The 27721-nt window shown below is 40.8% G+C and overlaps 1 protein-coding gene across 1 annotated transcript in view; it reads right to left on the bottom strand.

The window, feature by feature from the left end:
* The window catches only part of LOC124625796 (merlin), a 171733-nt gene extending 145627 nt beyond the window's left edge, over positions 1 to 26106 (bottom strand). The window contains exon 1 of the mRNA XM_047149248.1: positions 25886 to 26106. Coding sequence (XP_047005204.1) covers positions 25886 to 26029 — 144 coding nt within the window. The 5' untranslated portion in view covers positions 26030 to 26106. The remainder of the gene's footprint in view (positions 1 to 25885) is intronic.
* Between the last annotated feature and the right edge of the window lie 1615 nt (positions 26107 to 27721).

Here is a 27721-nt window from a genome sequence, read left to right as displayed (position 1 = left end):
GCCAGTCAGATTAAAATGACAAGTGAATCCCTAGTCGTAATGGACATCACTGTACCATTTCACATGTACAGAGCCCTGCTACCCGTGAAATTCTGCCGCAGCAATCAGTAGTGGATTACTGCTGTTGTTGTGGTCTTCAGTCCAAAGACTGGTTTGATGCAGCTCTCCATTCTAATCTATCTTAAACAAGCCTCTTCATCTCCGAAATAACTAGTGCAACCTACATCTTTCTGAATCTGCTTAGTGTATTAATCTCTTGGTCTCCCTCTATGATTTTTACCACCCACACTTCCCTCCAATACTAAACTGGTGATCCCTAGATGTCTCAGAATGTTTCCTATCAACCAATCCCTTCTTTCGGTCAAGTTTTGCCACTAATTCATTGTCTACCCAATTGTATTCAGTACCTCCTCGTTAGTCACATGGTCAACCCATCTAATCTTTAGCATTCTCCTGTAGCACCACATTTCGAAAGCTTGTATTCTCTTTTCATCTAAACTGTTTATCGTCCATGCTTCACTTCCATGCATGGCTACACTCCAGACAAGTACATCCAGAAAAGACTTCCTAACACATAAATTTATATTCAGTGTTAACAAATTTCTGTTCTTCATAAATGCTTTTCTTGTCACTGCCTGTCTACATTTTATATCCTCTTTAACTTCGGTCATCACCAGTTATTTTGCTGTCCAAATAGCAAAACTCATCATCTACTTAAAGTGACTTGTTTCGTAACCTAATTCCCTTAACATCACCTGATCTAATTTAACAACATTCCATTATCCTTGTTATGCTTATGTTGATGTTTGTCTTATATAATCCTTTCAAGAGACTGTCCAGTGCAATCAACTGCTCTTCCAAGTCCTTTGTATCTCTGACAGAATTACAATCTCATCAGAAAACCGCAAAGTTTTTTTTCTTCCTTCCCATTCCAAATTTTTCTTTGGTTTCCTATACCGCTTCTTCAATGTACACACTGAGTAACACCAGCGATAGGCTACAACCATGTCTCAATCCCTTCTCAACAATTGCTTCAATTTAATGCCCCTACAAGTTGTAAATAGTGTTTTGCTCCCTGTATTTTATCCCCGCTACCTTCAGAATTCCAAAGAGAGTATTCCAGTCAACATTGTCAAAATCTTTATCTAAATCCACAAATGCCATAAATGTAGGTTTGCTTTTCTTCTCTTTACGGGGGGATTGTGACCAAAGTTACTCAGGTGGATGGAGGGGAGGACATAAAAACACGCATGGGGCATAGTTGAATGTTTACAGGACAGAGTCAGTTTTCCAATCAGACTGTAATGAGTGCCAGATGCATAGCAGTATGTTCATGCTCCAGCAGTCACCAGCAGATGTCTAATGTGAGCAATGATGCAGTCCAAAATTACGTTGAAAGTATAAGTTATCTGCTGCAAATTGTAAGTCAAAGAACACTGTACAATGATCCAAATGAGGCAGTGTAATTGTAAAAACAAACAAACAAACAAACACACACACACACACACACACACACACACACACACACAGAGAGAGAGAGAGAGAGAGAGAGATCTCACATTCAGGAAGATAAAATTTGCTCTGTCTGGCTATCATGATTTAGGTTTCTCATGTTTTCTTAAATAATTTCAAGCAAATATTGGGATGGTTCCTTCATCAAGGCCATGGCTGACCACTTGTCCTATCTTCACATAAATATTATTACATATTTGGTGTATACGTATAATTTAAGCTATCTATTTTCATTGTTATAATGAAGAGAAATCTTATATTATTGTGAGATATCTGGGCGAATAAATGAATCAAATGAAATACTTTCAGAGGACCTTACAGTACAATGACACACAATATTCCTCAGCCTAAGAGTGAAGGAATGCGTTACTTTAGAAAACAGTGAATTTATTTTTGATAATTCTCTTTAGATCAATTCGTGTTGTTCAATGTTTCCCTACAGAGTAATTCTAACCCTGAAGCACAATTATGTAAAGTACACAAATTATTTATGTACAGCTGTCCTACGTCCTTCAGTGGATGCAAAACATTTTGCAGCCACTAATGTCTTTAGCCGTGAGAATTGGTGGAAGTTAAGGAGTGTGACATGAGGTGAACAGTCCAGATGTACAAACAAATTACACTTCAAAATTTGGTTTTCTCACTTACAAAGAACTTTTGTGGGCAAGTGCACAGTCAAATAAAAGATGATTTTTTTTTCTTTGGTCTGTTTGGCCCTCAAATTAGTTATGCCTAAATAAGTAAATAAATAAAAATGGATGTTAAAGAGTGTAAGGTGATAGAATGCAGGGGAATGGCGCATTGAAATAACTGGGGATCACGACATGCTGCCTTGGCTGCTATATGTGTCCTTTCATTCCCCATAATAACCACATGCCCTGGCACCCAGCACGAAGACACCTCCTTCCCCAGCTGTTGTAGTTGGAGGAGAATGTCCTGAATATTACGGACTATTTTATTTGACGGGTACAAGTATTGTAGAAAGAGAGTAGGGCACTCAGAGAATCGCACAGACGTGTAATTTAGCACCTGAAGTCTCGAGGCATTTGGACCTTGAGGACAGGATCAGGGAAAACGACAGAGCAACTAACCGAGTCACCCTGTTTTGACCCGTGGATACCAAATGGCATCGTTGTTCGTGGGTGACTAGAGAAAAGGCATTCCAGAGGTGGACAAGCAACATAATGGTATGTGAGGAACTTAATGCCTGATGCACCATGAGCAGTTGTCACCCGAAGGTGAGCGGAGGTTCCTCAGCCTCAGCAGAGAGACTAGATACGGGGCTGGTCTTGTAAGCATCTGTGGCCAGTCTAATCCCCTCATGGTGGATAGTGTCAATAACCTGCAGGTAAGAAGGCCTCACTGACCCATACACTGTGCACCATAGTCTAGCCACAAATTCATTAAAGGCCTATAAAACTGGAGCAGACATGCCCTGTCTGCTCTGCAAGATCTGTGGCTAAGGCACTTTATGGTACTGAATTCCTTCTGGGTTCTAACTTTCGGGTCTCTCAGGTGTGGTAACTATGGTAGTTTGGGGGCAAAAATGAGGCCCAGAAACCTCAACAAGTCTTTAAAATGTGGAAGGTGTCCCTCATATGCAAGTCAGTTAAAATAAAAATACAATGAGTATGATCAAAATTAAGGCACACACACTTATCTGCAGAAAATCGGAACCCATTTGCTCAGCCTACCCCTCTAACCCCTGCACAGTAAGCTGCAACTGACGTGCAACACTGGAGGAGGAACAGAAAATACCAAAATTGTCCACATACAAGGAGAACTGTACAGGGCTCCTTTCTGTAGACGTGATACTGTTCATGGCTATAGCAAAGAGAGTAATGCTCTAAGGAACACCAGCCTGCCACTCAAAACCATGCAACAGTACACCACCAATCTGAGACCTAAAATGCGATTATAAAGGAAGAAATGTATGAAAGTGGGGAGATGCCTATGAAAGCCCCATTGATGGAGTTGCTCGAGAATATTGTGTCTCCAAGTCTTGTCGTACACCTTACTGATATTGAAGAATATGCCAAGACAGTGATGTGTACATAGGAAAGACTGCTGAATAGCCGCCTCTAGCAGGGTCAGGGCATCAACAATGGATCCAAATCTCCGGAATCCACATTGAGAATGGCTAAGGAGTTGCCTGGTCTTTAACAACCAGACCAGGTGACAGATAACCATTCGCTCTAGGGTCTTTCCTACACAGCTCTTTAAGGCAATGCTCTGGTAACTACTGGGATGTGTGTGGTACTTCTCTTGAGCTGGGTAAGTTGCCTTTCTGCCATATAAAATTAAAACTTTCAAGGAGGATTTACTTTGACACTGCTGGCAAATGCCAACGCATGCAGTACTGGTTCTGGATGTGACCGTGTGCAGTATCATGCGTCTCAGACAGTGCCAATTCCAGCTCCCAAACAGAGAAAGGGCACTTGTAAGACTAAGAATTGTGAGATCTGAATTCCGACATTCCCCTCTCTACATTCACAAGGTAATGGGAAAATGTTGGATCATGGCTAGCATTGGCTGTAGCCACTGCAAAATGCCCTGCAATTGTCTGAGCAATGCCTCCATGTGTTATTTGGAGACATCCGTTTCAGCACTGCTGCTATTAGGAAATGACTGTTTACTGGAAATCCTCCAATGGGTTCCCATACTTTTGTAGAAGTGGAACAGCTGATAGAGTCAAGGAATACTTGCCATACCATTTTCTACCTAGTGTGGTGTGTATTGCTGCCTAAAAGCCGCATCCAGGCTGGCCATTACACTGACCTAAGTCTATCAGCTTACATTTTCCTACATTTAGAGCAAGTTGCCATTCATCACATCAGACAGAAATTTTGTCCTCAGTCACTGTGTCCCCTAGAGTCACTAAACGACTACGCTTGCACATATACTACAGTCTCATCAGCAAAGAGCTCTTCTGTGTTTCACCATATGTTCCTCTCTATTCTTGCCAAAATTTTTGGTTCAGAAGTTGTGTATATTGATGTTTCTAAGGTTGACAATTAAGTAAATCTTGCCTTCATGCTTTCCTGGGGTCCCACACAATACTTACATTGTAGCCCTCAGGGGCTTAGCATTAAATTGCTGTGTACGGGCTTGGCAACCCTGGAGTTTCTGAGCTGGGGACTGTTAAATGCCACAGTTCCTTGTTTTTGTAAGCTATGGGTGTGCTTGAACGACCACCGTGTGGCAAGGCAGTGGAACATTGTGTGTCACAGGGAACAAGAACATTTATTTAATTGCCCAGATAGCAGAGATGGTAAAAATCTCTATAAAAAAAAACTAAACCTCAACTTCAAGGTCTGCTGCGCACTGACAAGATGCATGGCTGTTGATATGGAACAGACATTAGCGGGCAACCTCTGGGAAACCTGCTGCACCTCAGTTGTGTAAGGTTTACCTATCATGCGGGGGCTCTGTTAAGGTGGACTTTTTCCTTAGCTGCTTGTGGGACCAAGATGGATTTTTCGAAATTTTCACTTCCTCCTCCCAGCAAAAAGTGTAGGCCAGTGGAAGGTACCAAACCCAATCTAATGGGAGGGCTCATGTAGCCAGTTCTCTCACTTCAGAATCAGTTAAAAGGAAAGAGACAAGCTCTGAAAAAGTCTCACTGTCTTTGATTCAAAAGAGGTTAGAAGGGATTGCAGATAAGTTAAAATCTGTTAAGTGGCTGCGAAATGGGAGACTGTTGGTGGAAACCTGAAGTTCCCAGCAAGTGACAAGCCTGCAGAAGGTCAAAAACCTCGGGGAATATGCCACTGAGACAGAGCTCCACACCACATTAAATTACAGTAAAGGTGTTTTGATATGCAAGGACCTCCTGGACATACCCAAAGAAGACCTGAAAGTTGAATGGGCCCAAGAAAGCCTTGTACAGAATATTAAGAGAAGGATGGAAGGCAATCCAATGAAATCCAACTCATTTATCTTCACTTTTAATAGCTTAAAACTCCCAGAACATATTAAGACAGGTTTTCTTTGCTAACCATGCAGCTGTATGTCCCAAACCCAATGCTATCTTTTAAATGCCAGCACTTTGGGCACACCACTCTTGGAGGTTAGGGAGAAGTCACTTGGGGCAAATGTGATAAGGCTGGCCACAAGGCAGTCGGATGTTCATCTCCTCCAAAGTGTGTGAAATGCTCTGGGGCTCAACCTGTCTGGAGGAGGGACTGCTGTGTCTTCCTTGAAGAATGGAAGACACACGAGACAAAACTACAGAATGGATCCCCTATGGTGAGGCCAAAAAGATTTATAAGGCCATGCAGCCCCCCTACCCCATGCTCGCTACTTCTTTGCTTCATATGTTAAACTGTCAGTCCAGAAAACTGATGCTGCTACACAAATAGAGGTTGCTAGTGTCAGAACTGGTACCTGTGTTTGTCAATGTACTTTTGTGTTGTTACAGTTACTTCAAAGCCTACACTTCCTCCCAGAACATCAGATGAGGCTGTAGTAGCAGATATTGTTGAGCTCTCTGCTTCTCCAAAGGTTCAGTCAAGTCCATTGCCCAGCACTGCAACTAGCACTGCCATGGCTGTGGCTCTGAAGCCTACACAGGCAAAAATCAAAGGTCACGCATCCACTACCAACGGAGTCAGAAAGTAAACAGTGTAACAATGTAAATGCCGTCCTCTTTGACGTCTCTCGTGATTCTTCTGTAGAGCTAATGGACCCTGAGGTCGGACTGGGACAACAATCTCGCACCAAGACTGAGCCTCATCCATGATGGGCTCCACTCCCTGGCAGAAAAATAGAGTGAAATTGCAACCTCTGTGATAGATAGCTCCCATATTATAGTAGAACATTAGTGGGTTCAGGACACATGTGGAAGAACGGAAACTGCTAGCGCAGGAATGCCCTGTGCTAGAGAGCAAGAAAATGGTATGGCAAGTATTCCTTGACTCCATCAGCTGTTCCACTTGTAAAAAAGTATGGGAACCCATTGGAGGATTTCCGGTAAACAGTCATTTGTTAATAGCAGCAGAGCTGAAACGTGTGTCTCCAAATAACACACAGAGGCATTGCTCAGACAATTGCAGAGCATTTTGCAGTGACTACAGCCAATGTTAGCCATGATCCGACATTTTGCTATTACCTTGTGAATGTAGAGAGGGGAATGTTGGAATTCAGATCTCACAATTCTTAGTCTTACAAGTGCCCTTTCTCTGTTTGGGAGCTGGAATTGGCACTGTCTGAGACGCATGATACTGCACCCGGTCACATCCAGAACCGGTACTGCATGTGTTGGCATTTGTTAGCAGTGTCAAAGTAAATCCTCCTTGAAAGTTTTAATTTTATATGGCAGAAAGGCAACTTACCCAGCTCAAGAGAAGTACCACACACATCCCAGTAGTTACCAGAGCATTGCCTTAAAGAGCGGTGTAGGAAAGACCCTAGAGCGAATGGTTATCTGTCACCTGGTCTGGTTGTTAAAGACCAGGCAACTCCTTAGCCATTCTCAGTGTGGATTCCGGAGATTTGGATCCATTGTTGATGCCCTGACCCTACTAGAGGCGGCTATTCAGCAGTCTTTCCTATGTACACATCACTGTCTTGGCATATTCTTCAATATCAGTAAGGTGTACGACAAGACTTGGAGACACAATATTCTCGAGCAACTCCATCAATGGGGCTTTCATAGGCATCTCCCCACTTTCATACATTTCTTCCTTTATAATCGCATTTTAGGTCTCAGATTGGTGGTGTACTGTTGCATGGTTTCGAGTGGCAGGCTGGTGTTCCTTAGAGCATTACTCTCTTTGCTATAGCCATGAACAGTATCACGTCTACAGAAAGGAGCCCTGTATAGTTCTCCTTGTATGTGGACAGTTTTGGTATTTTCTGTTCCTCCTCCAGTGTTGCACGTCAGTTGCAACTTACTGTGCAGGGGTTAGAGGAGTAGGCTGAGCAAATGGGTTCCGATTTTCTGCAGATAAGTGTGTGTGCCTTAATTTTAATCATACTCATTGTATTTTTATTTTAACTGACTTGCATATGAGGGATACCTTCCACATTTTAAAGACTTGTTGAGGTTTCTGGGCCTCATTTTTGCCCCCAAACTATCATAGTTACCACACCTGAGAGACCCAAAAGTTAGAACCCAGAAGGAATTCAGTACCATAAAGTGCCTTAGCCACAGATCTTGCAGAGCAGACAGGGCATGTCTGCTCCAGTTTTATAGGCCTTTAGTGAATTTGTGGCTAGACTATGGTGCACAGTGTATGGGTCAGTGAGGCCTTCTTACCTGCAGGTTATTGACACTATCCACCATGAGGGGATTAGACTGGCCACAGATGCTTACAAGACCAGCCCCGTATCTAGTCTCTCTGCTGAGGCTGAGGAACCTCCGCTCACCTTCGGGTGACAACTGCTCATGGTGCATCAGGCATTAAGTTCCTCACATACCATTATGTTGCTTGTCCACCTCTGGAATGCCTTTTCTCTAGTCACCCACGAACAACGATGCCATTTGGTATCCACGTGTAGCGTGTGCTGGAGTCACTTGGTGTGGAGCAAACATACAACCCCAAATTCAGGGTTTTAACTGCCTACCACACAGATTAATTTTAGATTTGGTGCAGTGCAGGACAGATTGTACTGCTGTCTATGTTTTTAATAAATTATTTTATGACATTTTAACTGATAACTGCAACTCTGCAGCTGTCTTTAAGGATGGGTCAAAACAGGGTGACTCGGTTAGTTGCTCTGTCGTTTTCCCTGATCCTGTCCTCAAGGTCCAAATGCCTCGAGACTTCAGGTGCTAAATTACACGTCTGTGTGATTCTCTGAGTGCCCTACTCTCTTTCTACAATACTTGTACCCGTCAAATAAAATAGTCCGTAATATTCAGGACATTCTCCTCCAACTACAACAGCTGGGGAAGGAGGTGTCTTCGTGCTGGGTGCCAGGGCATGTGGTTATTATGGGGAATGAAAGGACACATATAGCAGCCAAGGCAGCATGTCGTGATCCCCAGTTATTTCAATGCGCCATTCCCCTGCATTCTGTCACCTTACTGTGGTACAGAGTCATGCATTGCATTGGGAATGATTGGCTGGAAGTGACAGATAATAAGCTGTGTCTAGTAAAGCCCACTACTCATCTTACCTCCTTCCAGCCACAAAGACGGGATGAGGTCCTCCTACCTCGCCTTCACATAGGAAGTGACTGTGTTATGTTTTTGGATCAGAGGGCAGTGGCAGATTTGCTGGCAGATCCGCCCTCTATTTTAAGTGATGTTCAGATGAATGTGGTGAAGCTTTTAACCTTTTTGTTATTTGTCCAATTTGTTTCCAGAAAATTTAAGGGACACTTTATTAATCTGTTAACAGGGTAAATGGCTCACCCAATTTTTTTATAAGTGGTAAGCCAGTCACATATATTTGTGCCATTGTTTTAGCTCCAGTGTCATTATACCTTTCACACTTTTTCTGTTGCCTTAAGGCATGACAAATAGTGAGTGTGTTAGCGAATGTGAATTAGGTGGGAATGAGTGCATGAGTGTTATTGAGTAAATACAATAATTTTAGTGATTTTGTGCGCATTTGTTCCTTTGAAAATATGTCAGGGAGTTGATAATATCACTGTTGAGTACCCATAAAGTACGTACACGTACGTACACACACACACACACACACACACACACACACACACACACACACACACACTTGCTGTGTACGAATGCCTACCCCCCCCCCCACCGACACACACACACACACACACACACACACACACACACACACACACACACACACACACAAACTTACATTGCAACTTAAGCTTTTGGAGACTTGGAACAAGGAGTGGCAGAGTGGCAAGCCATGGATACTGCAAACAAGCTACAAACAATGAAAGGAGCCACGACCACATGGCAATCTTCTCTGCACTCTTCCCAAGGAGAATCTACTATCCATTATCAGTTCTGTTTCAGCCACGCCTGACTGACTCACGGTCACATCCACAGGCGAGAGGACCCATCCTGTGTCATTGTGATGACCCTTTCTTAGTGATGCAAACTGTGTGTGTGTGTGTGTGTGTGTGTGTGTGTGTGTGTGTCAAGTTTACTGCTTTACAGTAAACACTGAAGCCTGAGGACTTATTGCCTCTACTGTTGACTTACTATGTTCAAGTGGAAGACCTGGTTTAAAACTAATGTAGAAGTGGCCACTGTTGAAATACATGCTACCGTTAGAATTCCAGTGCCACCACATATCCTCCACAACACTTATTATAGTACATCTCTGTCCCTTCTTGTTCTCTGTCAAGCACTTCACAGTGGTATGCTGAATATAGATATAGATGTAGATTTGAATGTAGGTAATTTGCTGTGAGGCTCTACCTCCACCTTCCCTAGTGGTCATGTAATTTGAAGTCTTGCTCAAAAATAACAAGTTGAAGTCTGGTCATATAGGGTGTCCATTGTTGCAGGAAATAACTCTTAAACAGCCACTTGTTATGGTACTTAGAGGGTAAGGTTTTTGAGTAACCTATATATTTTAGATGACTTAAGATCCAGCTATATTTTTCTTCTAGCCATAGCAAAGTTTATTCTGGATTCCTGATCATTCTGGCCATAAATCGCCTATATTCCACCCCCCTCCCCCTTATGAATTTCAACTGCAGCACTGGTCAAAACATTGATAAATGGAACAAAGTGTTATTGCTATATATCCTAAAATATCTATATATCTTGTATGTATGACCATGGCCCTTAAAGCCTTCTCAAGCAAATACTGGGTGATTCAAGAAGAAAGAACATACTTCAGTTGCTTATTACAGATATAACATAGCAGATAGAAGTACACTGTGCCTGTCACTGGATAGAGGAACATTCAAAGTTTTGATCCAGATGTGCTGTTGTTTGTAGCAACATGGTGACTACACAATAAGGGAACTAATTCTGTGCATTGGAATTCGTGCAACGTCAATCCATTGTTCGAGTGCAACACACAGTCCACTATCAATTATGCAACAAGCTGCCTCTACACAAGCAAATGTATAGATATACAAAATTCTTGGAAGGTGGTTGCAAATGCAAAGGGAAGTGGACTGGTCGGCCATGTGTGTCTGATGAAAATGTCGAGCATATCCAAGATGTATTCACATGGAGCCCTCTGAAGTCCTAAAGATGGGTACCCCAGGAACTTCAATTTCCACAAACAATGGTGCGGTGTGTTCTGACATGACACCTGCATTTGAAGCCTTACAAGATACAGTTACGGCAGCAATTGCATCCCGGTTACTGTAACAGAAGGTGCAAATTTTGCATTTCAGTTCCTCAGGATATGGCAGAGGACACTTTTTCCAAACAACTCATCTTTTTGGATGACTCAACAATTCATCTATCGGGTAAAGTAAATCACCACAATTGAGGGTCACAAAATTCTGGCATCGTATTTGATCATGAAAGAGACTCACTGAAACTGAATGTGTTTACTGCCATTTCTGTACTCAAAGTTGGCAGACCTTTCTTTTTTGTACATGAAACTGTGACAGGAATGTCATACCTGGACATGCTGCAATGCTGATTGTTTCCTCAGCTTAATGACGATTCCAATGATTTCATTTTTATGCATGACGATGCCCCACCTCACTTTCATTAGCATTTTCTTAACACTTCCATCCCACAATGTTGTACTGGAAGAAGTAGACAAGAAGATATTGTTAATTTCTTTTGGCCTTCCAGCTCAGCTCACTAGGCCTCACACCTTGTGATTTTTTTCTGTGGGCGTACATAAAAGACAGAGTCTTTGCCCCACTTATGGCAACTATTCTTCAGGAGCTGAGAAACCTAATTTTTGAAACTTTCAATCTAATAAACTGAGAGGGATCTGTTGATTCCTGTGTGAAATGAAATGGACTACTGTTGTGATGTTTCTCGAGCTACACATGGTGCTCATGTGGCGTGTATGGTACATACAAATATAAAACTTTGAATCTTCCACTATCCAGTGAGATGTGCATTGTGTTTCTGTCTTCATAATTAATATGTAATAAAAGACTAAAATCTGTCCTTTCTTTTTTAGTCATCCTCTAAAATATATTCATGGAGAGACTAAATAGTAGATTAACAGCAAGTGTTTAACATAACTGATGAAACAGCAGCTGTTCTCGAAACAATGGCTCTCGCCTGTTAGTTTTACTATGTTAAATTTAGCTTGAATAAGCAAACATAATATATGCTGTAAGAGAATGATTAAAAACTAAAATAGTTTCTAATAACTATTTCTGTTTTGCTTTTTTTATTGTATTAATTCATGTAAAGTTTACAATGACATTTCTTATTAATTCATGTAAAGTTTACAATGACATTTCTTTACAAAGTTTTTTGATTTTAAATCAAATTGTTTCTTGTTTATGGGAAGGATTTCAAAAAAATTTTGTGATCCAAGTGACAGAGGAAACATTTAAAAAACTTCTCCAAAGTTCATTTTTTTGCTTCACACATCCTTTACGTTATAATTTGGTTGCTTATTATTGTGTATTTTTGTCTCCCTACAGTTTCTCTTTGCTCCTGTTCTAATTGCATTCTGATACACTTTTTTCTGCACCTTTTAGAGGACTTCATAGTCTGTATTTTAACTTTATGTTCCTATTACTGCTTGTGTTGGAACTTGATGTCCTGAACTTGTTTTGCACTTTGTTCTACGAGTTTTGCTCCAAGCATCTTATTCACATACTATGTTTGTGACGGTCTTTTGTATTCTTCTTAGAATGATCAAGAGTTTTGCTGTTTGACTTATGTGAGTCCATTGAAGGTGCTGTATATATTAGGACTGGCCTTATAACAGTGGATTATTGCAGTATCTTTGGCACATGTCTTGTCAATTCTGGTCAATGTCTAGTGTGCTCTGCATGTTGAAATTCAATGTGTTGGCTTTCTAGAGTATCTGGTTTTATTTTATGCTTCTCAAATCACAGTTCCAATTTTGAGATATAGTTATATATACTAGATATTTTTATCAAGTTTGCCATTTTCCAGTTGACATAGGCATTATGTAACATGATACTACATTAAATAAAATCTGTAGTGCTTCTACAAATTTTTTCCTTTGGTGACAAGTGGAGGTGATCTCACCTACTCAATGTAAATTGTTTCTTCCACTAACCAGCAAAGCCATAATTTTATCATGATAATTAATTTTGTTCCTTTAGTGATTGCTGGAGGGTCTATACAAGAGCAATGTACTTGAGGACAATATTATGGAAATGGAAGAGGATGTAGATGAAGAAGGTGAAATGGGAGATATGATACCGCTTGAAGAATTTGACAGAGTACTGAAAGATGTACCACTAAACAAGGCCCTGGGAGTAGACAACTTTCTGTTAATACTACAGATAGCCTTGGGAAAGCCAGGCCTGGCAAAACTCTACCATCTGGTGAGCAAGTTGTATGAGACAGGCGAAATATCCTCAAACTTCAAGAAGAATGTAATAATTCCAATCCCAAAGAGAGCAGGCGTTGACAGGTGTGAAAATTACCGAACTATCAGTTTAATAAGTCACGGTTGCAAAATACTAACACAAATTCTTTACAGACAAATGGAAAAACTGGTAGAAGCCGACCTCGGGCAAGATCAGTTTGGATTCCATAGAAATTTTGGAACACGTGAGGTGATACTGACCCTACGACTTATCTTAGAAAATAGATTAAGAAAAGGCAAACCTACATTTCTAGCATCTGTGGACTTAGAGAAAGCTTTTGACAATGTTGACTGGAATACTCTCTTTCAAATTCTAAAGGTGGCAGGGGTAAAATACAGGGAGCGAAAGGCTATTTACAATTTGTACAGAAACCAGATGGCAGTTATAAGAGTTGAGGGGCATCAAAAGGATGCAGTGGTTGGGGAGGGAGTGAGACAGGGTTGTAACCTACCCCCAATGTTATTCAATCTGTCTATTGAGCAAGCAGTAAAGGAAACAAAAGATATATTTGGAGTAGGAATTAAAATCCATGGAGAAGAAATAAAAACTGAGGTTTGCCGATGACATTGTAATTCTGTCAGACAGTACAGGACCTGGAAGAGCAGTTGAATGGAATGGACAGTGCTTTGAAAGGAAGATACAAGAGGAACATCAACATAAGCAAAAAAGGGATAATGGAATATAGTCAAAATAAATCAGGTGATGCAGAGGGAATTCGATTAGGAACTGAGACACTTAAAAGAAGTAGATGAGTTTTGCTATTTGGGGAGCAAAATAACTGATGATGGTCAAAGTAGAGAGGACATAAAATGTAGACTAGCAATGGCAAGGAAAACGTTTCTGAAGGAGAGAAATTTGTTAAAATCGAGTACAGATTTAAGTGTCAGGAAGTCTTTTCTGAAAGTATTTGTATGGAGTGTAGCCATGTATGGAAGTGAAACATGGACAATAAATAGTTTAGACAAGAAGAGAATAAAAGCTTTCGAAATATGGTGTTACAGAAGAATGCTAAAGATAAGATGGGTTGACCATGTGACTAACGAGGAGGTACTGAATACAATTTAGTAGACAATAAATTTGTAGCAAAAGTTGGCCGAAAGAAGGGATTGGTTGATAGGAAACATTCTGAGACATCTAGGGATCACCAGTTTAGTATTGGAGGTCAGAATGGAGGGTAAAAATCACAGCGGAATACCAAGAGATGAATACACTAAACAGATTCAGAAGGATGTAGGTTATAGTAGTTACTTGCATATGAAGAAGCTTGCACAGGATAGAGTAGCATGGATAGCTGCATCAAACCAGTCTCTGGACTGAAGACGACCACCACCACAACAACAACAGGCGTACTGGCTGAGGAAATTCTCATTGCTGCAGATGCACTGCCTATGGGTGGCTTGACTATACAGAAGAGATTTTTTGGTGTGGCAGGGATGTCAGCCATCAAAATGCAGGTATGTTGATGGTTCACGGACTAGATATGGGCAAAAGTACGCATGGAGCTATCAGAGAGGTGGGGAACAAAGGACCAGGTGCAGCAAAAGGGAGAGGTATCAAGGATGTCGAAGGATGAGGACAGGGAGTCTTTGCACTGGGTCCAGATCATGAAGAAATCATCAACGGACTTGAACCAGACAAGGAGTTTGGTGTTTATGGAGGCTAGGAAGTTGTCTCTTGATAGCCCATAAACTGACTGGCATAGGAGGACCTCATTTGATTATCCATGGCAATGCCACCGATTTGTTTATATATCTCTCACTCTAAGAAAAAGTAATTATGTGTGTGGATGTAATTAGTTAGATGTATTAGGAATGAGGTGGTGGTTTTGGAGTCAGAAGTATGTTGGGAGAGGAAGTGTTCCGTATCAGCAAGGCCATCAACATGGGGGATGATAGTATATGAAGGGTGGCATCCACAGTGAAAAGTAAAGATCCAGGTGGTACCACAATAGCTTGGCGACGGTCAAGAGTAGGTGAAGGAAGTGGTTTGCATCTTTAATATGAGAGCCTTGACTCTTGTTTTGTTTTAAGGCTCAAAAGCAACTAGGGTCATATGTTCTCAAGCCAGAACCATACAACACTAAGAAAAAAAGGGTTAAAAATGACTACACGTTAAGCCCAAGTGACAGAAGGAAACATAGCTAAAACAATAAATTGAGGAAAGGTCTATAAAATATGCCATAGAGAAACGGAGGTCCTGAACTGAAGATTAAATATCCTTTGCCACTTTGCTGCGATGAATAAAAAGTAAAACACGGTCAACAGACCAAGCGTTGTTTACTAAAGCAGCTGGTCACTCAGATGGCAAACATAAATGGTTAAAAAGAGGCCATCCTGTCAGGAAATGGTGAACCCGACACCACAGTCAGTCCGAGAGTCATCAGTGTACACAAAGGTACTATCACAAAGTTCCCTCCGAGGGTCATGAAATGTATGGCAATAGAATGAGGCTGGAGTAGTGTCTTTAGGATGTAAATGAAGGTGATTAAGGGTTCACACCCATTGGGAAAGTGGCAAGTATAGCGAAGTTAAGCCCCCATGAACCATGGACCTTGCCGTTGGTGGGGAGGCTTGCGTGCCTCAGTGATACAGATGGCCGTACCGTAGGTGCAACCACAACGGAGGGGTATCTGTTGAGAGGCCAGACAAACATGTGGTTCCTGAAGAGGGGCAGCACCCTTTTCAGTAGTTGCAGGGGCAACAGTCTGGATGATTGACTGATCGGGCCTTTAACATTAACCAAAACGGCCTTGCTGTGCTGGTACTGCGAACGGCTGAAAGCAAGGGGAAACTACAGCTGTAATTATTCCCGAGGGCATGCAGCTTTACTGTATGATTAATTGATGATGGCGTCCTCTTGGGTAAAATATTCCGGAGGTAAAATAGTCCCCCATTCGGATCTCCGGGAGGGGACTACTCAAGAGGACGTCGTTATCAGGAGAAAGAAAACTGGCGTTCTACGGATTGGAGCGTGGAATGTCAGATCCCTTAATCGGGCAGGTAGGTTAGAAAATTTAAAAAGGGAAATGGCTAGGTTGAAGTTAGATATAGTGGGAATTAGTGAAGTTCGGTGGCAGGAGGAACAAGACTTCTGGTCAGGTGACTACAGGGTTATAAACACAAAATCAAATAGGGGTAATGCAGGAGTAGGTTTAATAATGAATAGGAAAATAGGAATGCGGGTAAGCTACTACAAACAGCATAGTGAATGCATTATTGTGGCCAAGATAGATACGAAGCCCATGCCTACTACAGTAGTACAAGTTTATATGCCAACTGGCTCTGCGGATGACAAAGAAATTGAAGAAATGTATGATGAAATAAAAGAAATTATTCAGATTCTGAAGGGAGACGAAAATTTAATAGTCATGGGTGACTGGAATTCGAGTGTAGGAAAAAGGAGAGAAGGAAACATAGTAGGTGAATATGGATTGGGGGGAAGAAATGAAAGAGGAAGCCGCCTTGTAGAATTTTGCACAGAGCATAACTTAATCATAACTAACACTTGGTTCAAGAATCATAAAAGAAGGTTGTATACCTGGAAGAATCCTGGAGATACTAAAAGGTATCAGATAGATTATATAATGGCAATACAGAGATTTAGGAACCAGGTTTTAAATTGTAAGACATTTCCAGAGGCAGATATGGATTCTGACCACAATCTCTTGGTTATGAACTGCAGATTGAAACTGAAGAAACTGCAAAAAGGTGGGAATTTAAGGAGATGGTACCTGGATAAACTGAAAGAACGAGAGGTTGTAGAGAGTTTCAGGGAGAGAATAGGGGAACAACTGACAGGAATGGGGGAAAGAAATACAGTAGAAGAAGAATGGGTAGCTCTGAGGGATGAAGTAGTGAAAGCAGCAGAGGATCAAGTAGGTAAAAAGACGAGGGCTAATAGAAATCCTTGGGTAACAGAAGATATATTGAATTTAATTGATGAAAGGAGAAAATATAAAAATACAGTAAATGAATTAGGCAAAAAGGAATACAAACGTCACAAAAATGAGATCGACAGGAAGTGCAAAATGGCTAAGCAGGAATAGCTAGAGGACAAATGTAAGGATGTAGAGGCTTGTCTCACTAGGGGTAAGATAGATACTGCCAACAGGAAAATTAAAGAGACCTTTGGAGAAAAGAGAACCACTTGTATGAATATCAAGAGCTCAGATGGCAACCCAGTTCTAACCAAAGAAGGGAAAGCAGAAAGGTGGAAGGAGTATATAGAGGGTTTATACAAGGGCGATGTACTTGAGGACAATATTATGGAAATGGAAGAGGATGTAGATGAAGATGAAATGGGAGATACGATACTGCGTGAAGAGTTTGACAGAGCACTGAAAGACCTGAGTCGAAACAAGGCCCCGGGAGTAGACAACATTCCATTAGAACCACTGACGGCCTTGGGAGAGCCAGTCCTGACAAAACTCTACCATCTGGTGAGCAAGATGTACGAGACAGGTGAAAGACCCTCAGACTTCAAGAAGAATATAATAATTCCAATCCCAAAGAAAGCAGGTGTTGACAGATGTGAAAATTACCGAACTATCAGTTTAATAAGTCACAGCTGCAAAATACTAACGCGAATTCTATACAGATGAATGGAAAAACTGGTAGAAGTGGACCTCGGGGAAGATCAGTTTGGATTCCGTAGAAATGTTGGAACACGTGAGGCAATACTAACCCTACGACTTATCTTAGAAGAAAGATTAAGAAAAGGCAAACCTACGTTTTTAGCATTTGTAGACTTAGAGAAAGCTTTTGACAATGTTGACTGGAATACTCTCTTTCACATTCTAAAGGTGGCAGGGGTAAAATACAGGGAGCGAAAGGCTATTTACAATTTGTACAGAAACCAGATGGCAGTTATAAGAGTCGAGGGGCATGAAAGGGATGCAGTGGTTGGGAAGGGAGTGAGACAGGGTTGTAGCCTCTCCCCGATGTTATTCAATCTGTATATTGAGCAAGCAGTAAAGGAAAAAAAAAGAAAAATTCGGAGTAGGTATTAAAATTCACGGAGAAGAAGTAAAAACTTTGAGGTTCGCCGATGACATTGTAATTCTATCAGAGACAGCAAAGGACTTGGAAGAGCAGTTGAATGGAATGGACAGTGTCTTGAAAGCAGGATATAAGATGAACATCAACAAAAGCAAAACGATGATAATGGAATGTAGTCAAATTAAATCGGGTGATGCTGAGGGAATTAGATTAGGAAATGAGACACTTAAAGTAGTAAAGGAGTTTTGCTATTTGGGGAGTAAAATAACTGATGATGGTCGAAGTAGAGAGGATATAAAATGTAGACTGGCAATGGCAAGGAAATCGTTTCTAAAGAAGAGAAATTTGTTAACATCGAGTATAGATTTAAATGTCAGGAAGTCGTTTCTGAAAGTATTTGTATGGAGTGTAGCCATGTGTGGAAGTGAAACATGGACGATAACTAGTATGGACAAGAAGAGAATAGAAGCTTTCGAAATGTGGTGCTACAGAGGAATGCTGAAGATAAGGTGGGTAGATCACGTAACTAATGAGGAGGTATTGAATAGGATTGGGGAGAAGAGAAGTTTGTGGCACAACTTGACTAGAAGAAGGGATCGGTTGGTAGGACATGTTTTGAGGCATCAAGGGATCACAAATTTAGCATTGGAGGGCAGCGTGGAGGGTAAAAATTGTAGAGGGAGACCAAGAGATGAATACACTAAGCAGATTCAGAAGGATGTAGGTTGCAGTAGGTACTGGGAGATGAAGAAGCTTGCACAGGATAGAGTAGCATGGAGAGCTGCATCAAACCAGTCTCAGGACTGAAAACCACAACAACAACAACAACAACAACAAGTTGCTGGAGCAAGAACCGAAAGCGAACTCCAGGAGGTAACAAGAAGAGGGATGTGCTCCATACTGGTGATCAAAGGAGTCATCACAGGAGGAGGCATGGGATCGGTGCCGAGGCATGGCAGACAAACGACATGCATATCCGCCGAGAAGAAAGTCACGGCAGTGTGACAGCGGTTGTTCAGATGCTTCGGCATACACGCTCTCAACCAGGCTAGTGTCAAAGGCGCCAATGGCCAATTGTATGCCACAATGGTGAGTAGTATTGAGACGGCATAAGAGGGACGGATGTGCAGATGCATAAAAATAATACCCACAGTCTAGTTTTGAACGGACAAGGGACTATTACAAATGGAGGAGGGTGGTCCGATCCGCTCCCCAGGAAGTACCACTGAGGTCACGTGGGACACAGGGACCGCGTACAGTGGACAGCCAGATAAGACATGTCACAGGACCAAGAGAGTTTCCTATCGATGATGAGCCCCAGGAATTTTGTAGTTTCAATGAACGGATGACCAATAGGTCCAAGATGTAAAGACGAAGGAAGAAATCAATTGCATCACCAGAAATTCATAAAACTGTTTTGTCACTGAAGAAGCAAAAGCCACTGTCAATGCTCCACGAGTAAAGGCAATCGAGATATTGCTAAGGATGCCGCTCAAGGAAACAAGCCCATGGAGAACTGCAATAGATGGCAAAATCATCAACAAAAAGGGAGCTGGAGATGCCCGGCAGGAGACAGGCCATAAAATGGTAAATGTCGACAGCAATGAGGGTGACACTCAGAATGGAACCCTGAGGGACACCATTTTCCTGGATAAAGGTGTCCAACAAGGCAGAACCCAAACATACCTCAAAAACCCAGTCTTGTAAGAATTCCTGAAGGGAAAGGGGCATGCGGCCCCGGAAGCCCCCATATAATGTGTACGGAGGATACCAGTCCTCCAGCAGGTGTCAGAGGCTTTCTCCAAATTGAAAAACATGGCCACAGTGTGGTATTTCAGCAGAAAACCATTCACAACATGGGTTGACAAGATGGTCAACTGCAGAAGGGCACGCTCAAAATCCACGCTGTAAAGAGGTAAGTAAATTGCAAGACTTGAGCCACCATACACACTGGCCAGGCATGAATCATAAGTTCCATCACCTTGCAAATACAGCTGGGGAGAGAAATGCTGTGAAAACTAGAAGGAAGGTGTTTGCCCTTGCTCGGCTTAGGTATGGGTATGACAGTGGCTTCGGGGAACATGCCCTCTGCCCAGATACGATTGTATGTATGAAGGAGAAACTGCAAGAAAAAGGTTCTGCAACATCTGAATGTGAACATCATCCGGCCTTGGAGCGGAGGATCGGGATGAAGTGAGAGCATGATCTAGCTCCCTCATAGTAAAGATGGCATTGTAACACTCACAAATCTGAGAAGAGAAGGGTATTGCCTGAGTCTCCTCCATTCATTTCCGATGGAGGAAGGCCCAATAATAGAGGGTGGAGCTCGAAATCTTAGGAAAATAGCAGCTCAAAGTGTTGGAGATAGCATTAGGGTCTACTATGACATGATCTGTTACTGTCAGGCTAGAAATTGGGGAATGGACCTTGGTCCCAGACAGCTGTCGGAAGTTGGCCCCACACGATGGAAGACGGTGTGGAACTGTTAAAAGAACTAGTAAAGTAAATCCAGCTAGCCTTTCTGCTATCCCGAAGAATGTGATGACACTGTGCATGTAACTGTTTGTAATGAATGAAGTTGGCCATTGTAGGATGGTGGTTAAAAACACGGACAACATGTCTCTGCGGCATGCCTCAGTCTACCAAGGGACTGGGACATGGCGTGATAAAGAGGAAGTGTGAGGAATGGAACTTTCTGCGATGGTAAGGATAAACACAGGTTACACATTTGGCCAGGTGTTGAAAGGACATTCAAGTGTGATTGTAGTGATGGCACAGATAGCAGCCCATCGGGTTCAGAATGTACAGTTGGACTGTGATAACTTCATAGCCTGCTTTGATCTTTGATGGCAGCACCACTCTATCAAAAGTGAGAAAAAGTGTGCGTATGGGGCACTAAGGATGCATCTACCTTTTTCATCACCCAATGGACTGCAATGACATCCTGATCAGAGAGGTACATTTGGATTTCTGCCTTGGACAGACCATCGAGCAGTCTAGTGTAATAATGTCGTGGGAAGAATTCAGTGTTCGACGGGCCTCGACACAAACAGGATAGCCATGGAGGAGAGAAGCTGCAAGTAATTGTTGCGCTTGAGAATCAGAAATAGTCTCCAAAAGCAAAGGCCCATTTTGTGAACGAGAGCAAGATTTTACAGGGCCAAAAATTGCATTGACACCTTTCTGACTAATAAACGGATTTACCATAGAAAAAGACTAACAATCTTCAGTACATGAAACCACGAGGAACCATGGTGCAGCTGGCAGCGGCTCTGATTCGTTGGCCTCATTCCGTTTATGTTTGGTAGACGCTGACTGTGAAGATAATGACTGGCTCATTAAAATCCCCCATGATTTCAAGCATCTCCGATGGTGGGCTTGCTTCTTCCAAATAGGGACCCCCCTTCAGAAGGGTATGCACCCACCTTATATGATTGTTCACCTCCTGAACACCTGATAGAGGGACCAATCAGCAATTTGGGAAGGCAGCAGCTCAGGCAGTCACCTGTCATTGTGCCTGGCCCGTACCAGGGGGTACGTGTGAACCCTACCTGTCAGCCCAGGGCTGGGAATTATGCTTTATCCAGTCACTTGTTATGCATCAGACGCATGAGCTGGCCTTCAGGAGCATGCATGGAGGAAGAAGAAAAAGAGGAACCTCACAAATGGCAAAGCGGAGGAAGGATAGGAGAAGGGGAATGAAGAGAGAACAAAGGAACAAAAAACAGTGGAGAGTCTGTTCTGATATTGGCTACTGAATATGCAGAACACATTTCCAAAAACACCCCAGACATGTTCCCCAAGGAAGGGGAAAAAGAATAACAAATGGATAGACATGCAGCACGGATGGAAAATTATGATGCAAAGGCTGGGGCTCATGTTAGCCAAACATGAACCCGCCAACGAGTGTCGAGTCCCATGGGGGTAGAGCCTTGGCTATGGGAAATTGGTAAGAGCTATTGACCTGTTGATTCACGTATGGAACGAAATTGACAACTGTTGTGCTGTTTCTTGAGCAACACATGGCGCTTATGTTGGGTGTATGATATTTGTGAACATACAACTTTGAACCTTTCTCCATGCAGTGAAATGTGCAATGTGTGTGTGTGTCTCTCACAGTTCATCTGTAATAAACCACTGAAAACTGTTCTTTCTTTCTCAATCATCCTGCACAATGTATTCATGGAGATACTAAACTAGCAATAGCACATTAACAGCAAGCGTTTAACATAACTGATGAAGCAGCAGCTGATCTCAAAATAGCGACACTCCTGTTAATTTTATTATGTTTCATTTAGCTCGAATAAACAAAAGTAGTGTAGAGCTGTAAGTGACGATTAATTAGTAACATAATTCTAATAACTATTTTCCACTGTTTATGAATACACTGTCTATAGCACATACATGATGATTTCCCTAAGTATTGTGATCCATGAGACACAATAACTGACTTTAGTTTTGTCTTTTTTCTTTCATTAATTTGTGAAAGGCTTAGAAAAACACATTCCTTTAGAAGAATGAAAATAATCAATTTTTGACAATATAATGTAATTGGATAGATAAAAAAATCTACTCACCACACAGTGGCAGGAGAACACACGCAAGCACGCACACGCACGCGCACGCGCACGCACACGCACACGCACACACTAGAATATCTGGTCTTATTTTCTGCTTTTCAAATCACAGTTCCAACTTTGAACTGTAGTTATATACACTAGATATTTTTATCTAGTTTGTCATTTTCCAGTTGACAGAGGTATTACGTAACACAATGCTATATTAATTAGATTTTGCAGTACTTCTACAAATTTTTTCCTGTGTTGACAGGTGGAGGTGGTCTCACCTAATTCATGCAAACTGTTCCTTCCACTAGCCAGCAAAGCCATAATTTTTATTATGATAATTAATTTTGCTTCTTTAGTGATTGCTGGAAAGTAGGAAATAATGAGAAAGTTGAGTTTGGATTGTTCTCTCATGTAGTTTGTTGAATTTCTCACCCTCTGACAAGATCTAGAATATTTCTAGGAACACTCCAAAGAATTTTTCCTTTATTTCTCTATAATATGGCACAGGACATTTGCCAGTCCATTCTGCTCACTAAGACTTTCTTCTTGATTAGTTAGTTAATTAATTACATGTTCCAGTGATTGTTTTAACAATTCTTTTATCGAAATGATGCAGAACGAGTCAGTTTACAGGATATGTACAACATGAATATGTTTTGCATCATTACCCGAATAAACAACAACGAGAGGCAAACGTTCCAGTGTTACTCCTTAAACATATCTCACCATACTAGGTGCTGACACCTCTAATATACATTATGCTGTTATGGATGGAGCTACCATCATTGTTCATGATGTTGGAGCATTAGATTTAAACCACACAATCTTTGTGCCTTCTAGGAAGATTTATGCTATTTGTATTCGGTGTTACAGCATGCTGGGGAATGGACTCGATTTGGTGTTCAGGCCTTTTATCCATAGAGAATGGGGTGACATAGAAGCTGGCCTTGGGTAAGATCAGTTTGAATTCCATGGAAACATAGAAATACAGAAGCAATTTTCAACTTGGAAGGTAGGCTGAAGAAAGCCAAACCCATGTCTATAGCATTCGTAAATTTCAAAAAAAGTTTGATGATACTGACTGGAACAAACTCTTTGTATCTTTCAAGTTAATGGAAATAAAACATAGAAAGCAAAAGACTGTCTACAACTCGCACAGAAAAAAAATTGCATTGTAAGAGTCGAAGGATGAGAAAGAGAGGCTGTAATCAAGAAGGAAGTGAGGCATAATTAGCAGGCCATCCCCCATGTTAATGAATTTGTCAGTACAACAATCAGCGAAGGAAGGCAATAGAAATTTGAAAAGGGAATTAAAATAAGTGAGAGGAGACAAAAATTTTAAGATTTGCAGTTAATATTGTAATTTTGTCAAAGACACCAAAGGACTTGGGAAATCAGCTTAACAGAATGAGCAGTGTCTAGAACATAAATAAAACATAGAGAATAAAGTTTATAGGAGAAAAATCAGGTGGTGCAGAGGAAATAGTGATAATATAATTTTTGAGAAAGATGGTAAGAAATGTAGGGATCCAAACGCAGTCAGAAATATTTTTAATCTACACTAGTTGAAACAGTGTAAAAACTTATAAAGGATAACAATAGGTCCCAAAAGCCAAATAATATGTATAACATATTCAATATTACAGAATGTATTTTTCTGATGCCAACAAGTGAAAATAATATTTTCACTATGAAGCTCAAAAGTACAGAAGGTCTTGATGGGATATCTACCTGTGTAGTAAAGAACTGTTCTCAGTGGTTAGGGAGATCTCTGGCTGATTTAATAAACTCAACTTCGGAAAATTGGGTATTTCCTAAATGTCTGAAAGAGAGTAAGGCATAAAAATTGTAAAATATATTGTTCATTTCAGAGTTTATAAGTTATAGTATAAGAATTTCTGGCAGTAAATTCAACTGAATGGCTTAGAGTTCAGATGTTGGAGCACTTCGGTAACACTAACTGGCCCGTAAAATAAGCCAGTGAGCCAGTGATCATTAGTACTGCCACCTCCTTTTAGCTTGACTTGATACCAGGAACTTGAGAAGTATTCCTACAATGTGGTACAAATGTTCTAGACGTTCATTAAAATACACAATCACTTTCCAATATCTTACCAATGAATCAAGCCTCAATCCCCCTGAACCAATGTAGTAGTTCCACTTCGTACCTGCACGTGCTGTTAGGCCTGGGCCCACTTATACATTACTGACTCATGTTGTAATTCATTAATCATGTAGCTAGTAACTAATTATAGCATACTACACAGAGAAACATTGCCTACTCCAGAAGAACTGAATGCAAAGGAGATAAAATGCAACATACCACTAAGTTAAGTAATCTGTTACAAAGGATATAATCTAACATCCACCTTCAAACTACACAGAAATGAGTTCTGTTATGATACAAAAAAGTTAGGACTCTAAACATCTTCTGTTCAATACATGAAACCTTCAGTCAATATCAAGTACACCTTCTTCAGTATGTTGGAAATTAGAAATATTGCTGGATAATGTTACCACAAAATTTCAGTTGCCAGTATCAATGTATTATCATTTCCTCATCTAAAAATAAACTAGGAAAATGTGCTGTTGTGGTACACAGCGATGTACATAATTGCATTAGGGAAGAACATATCACCACCAACTTCAGCAATTTAAAGTTGCTTACTGAGGTGCCGTGGAAGTCGAGCATATTTCTACAACTATGGCGCCAAGCCCACATGAACATACAGGCTAATAAAAGGATGCAAAAACAAGTATTTTGCTCTCTCACTCCCCATAACTTGGTAAGAGTTACGTACTGCTCGCCCACCCCTTTTCTAGCACTTTTCATTGCTGATGTACGGTATATTTACAAAATATGTCAGCATTCTAACCGACAACCTCTAATAAGAAAAAAAACATGCTGCGAACTTCACGAGAGGCTTTAACTACATTGTCAAAAAATGCCAATTAGGTCTAGAAATGAAAGACAGCCGAAGATTCCTGAAGAAATATTTATGAAACGGTCATGGTTAACGTACGGTCATCAGGAGAATTAAAGTGCTTTCGGCAGACTTAAATTACACCTGCTGCAACCATTTTGATTATATTTAGAGTACGTTTATTATACCCAACTATTGTTTGTTCGGTATACTAACACACTGCTTGACTTGATGCATAAGTCGTTTTCTATGGACCGCGATGTTTGTGTGAGTAAAATTCGTCTAAAATTTATGCTATCACAATAACTTATGTGCAATTTCTGTAAGCTTCACTAAATAATCCCATCCAGAGTTCTGGGTACTGAGGTCACTGAAGATGTTGACTAAACTAGTTGCTACTGAACTGGATGACAATAGGTATATCAGTAACAGTTATTGCACAAACCTCTAAATTAAATTCGAGTTCAGCATCCAAAGTACACACTTTTACGGGGAACGATTTTCCCGCTTTTTTTCTTCTGAATGGTGGCATTTTATCCTTCATTTTCTTATCACCGACCATTAGGCCGCACTTCCCAAACTTCGACATCTCTACCGATGAGGATATACATAATTTCGCCGTGCACAACAACCTCTCACATCACTGTACACACTGAGTCCATCTTCCACTGAACTAATCGCAGACTAGTATTTCAATTGTTGTTTACAAACAGGCAGTACTGCCAATACTCCGCGGAGTACGTTTGTTCATAGATTTTGGATGAATGTTTTTCGTAAAAGAGGCTTTAAATAACACTGTTTGGCGACCTTTGACATGTGACTATGCACTTCTGTAGTTTAGTTCAATGTTTGAGAGACATTCGAGGTCGGATGCATGTGACCTGTAAACAAATCTTTTATCTCAATACATCTTTGTAATTGTAAGTATGGCATTCCTGTTACAAGACAATTTCTATTGTCACTTGCAGACGTCAGGATCCAACAGAAAGCGTGAAGAAGAGAAGGAATTTGCGAAAGACAGACGGAAGGATCATCTTTTTCGCTATGAGACATGGAATTCACTTTACGTAAAGGCAATCAACGAAGAATTTGTTTGTAGTCACCTCCTGCAGTCACTGTCACAGTTCTCCATATAACCGATGAAAGAGAATGATATATGTAGTCTGAATATGGTTTATACTGCTTTGTATCAAGTCTTGAACCAGTAAACTGAGGTTTCGAATTGGAAACCTGTAACAACTCCATTGTATAGTGTGCGGATTAATATGTATGTTAAGTGGTTTTTAGTTTTAAATTTAAATTACTTAAGCGTTAAAGCTATTTATGTAAACGGAAAGTCAAAGAGAACTTGTAGGACCAGGTTTACTTGTATTAACAGTACCGGTACTTTAAATCTTTACATAATATTTAACTGCATCAGTTCCAGCCCAATGTTGATGTTTTTTAATTTTAAAATTTAGGGCTACCCAAGAAAATTCCACAACAGTATCTCACTGTATAAATCTCACATTGTAATTTTTATTCGCTTTTAAATTACTTTGTTAGCATTATCAAATTAAGAAAATTGTCATTAATATTTGAGCTTTATTGAGACAGAACTTGTTTAAGTGAAGATAATAAAACGAATGAAAAGTGTCTATGCCCTATTGCAAAACCTTCAATAGTATGGGTATAGGCTACAGAAAATGATTTCTTTATTGGGAAGCAGTAGGGGGTAATACAAAAGTTATAAAAATAATAGCATTGTCAGAAATATGTGCAACCCAATGCAGCTTGGGCAACACTGACTTGATCCAAATTTAATGAAACCAGGCTCATGAAGAGGCTGTTTGTCAGCGTTGCCAGTCTGTTACTGTACCATAAGTTCTGGAAATTCAACCCGTTATTGAATCAGTAGAATGTTTTGTGTATAAAAAGTGGGAATCTTCATATCAGTGCATGGATTATGCATGAGGTAGAAAGTTTCAACAATGAACCACAGACTGAACATGAGCACCATCCTAAGAATGTTAATGTGTGCTGAGGTAAAATGCTTTGCGGCACACATATTCTGAGGCATCAACTAGGTGGATTCACATGGCTTTATTTATTTATTTATTTATTATTTTTTTTTTTTTTTGCTGGTTATTTGTGTTAGGGAAGTGGAGTGTACTTAAAATCATGCCACTTCCACTCAAATGAAGCATCACTGTTGAGAAATAACAGCCACCAAACAAGTGCAGTTTGAGACATCAGAAAAACAAAGTCCAATGCATTACCAGGCAGTTTTATGTAGTGCAAA

Source organism: Schistocerca americana, chromosome 8 (genome assembly GCF_021461395.2).
Source record: "Schistocerca americana isolate TAMUIC-IGC-003095 chromosome 8, iqSchAmer2.1, whole genome shotgun sequence".
Lineage (NCBI taxonomy): Eukaryota > Metazoa > Arthropoda > Insecta > Orthoptera > Acrididae > Schistocerca > Schistocerca americana.
The sequence above is the reverse complement of the archived record's forward strand: the minus strand, read 5'-3'. Positions and strand labels throughout refer to the sequence as shown.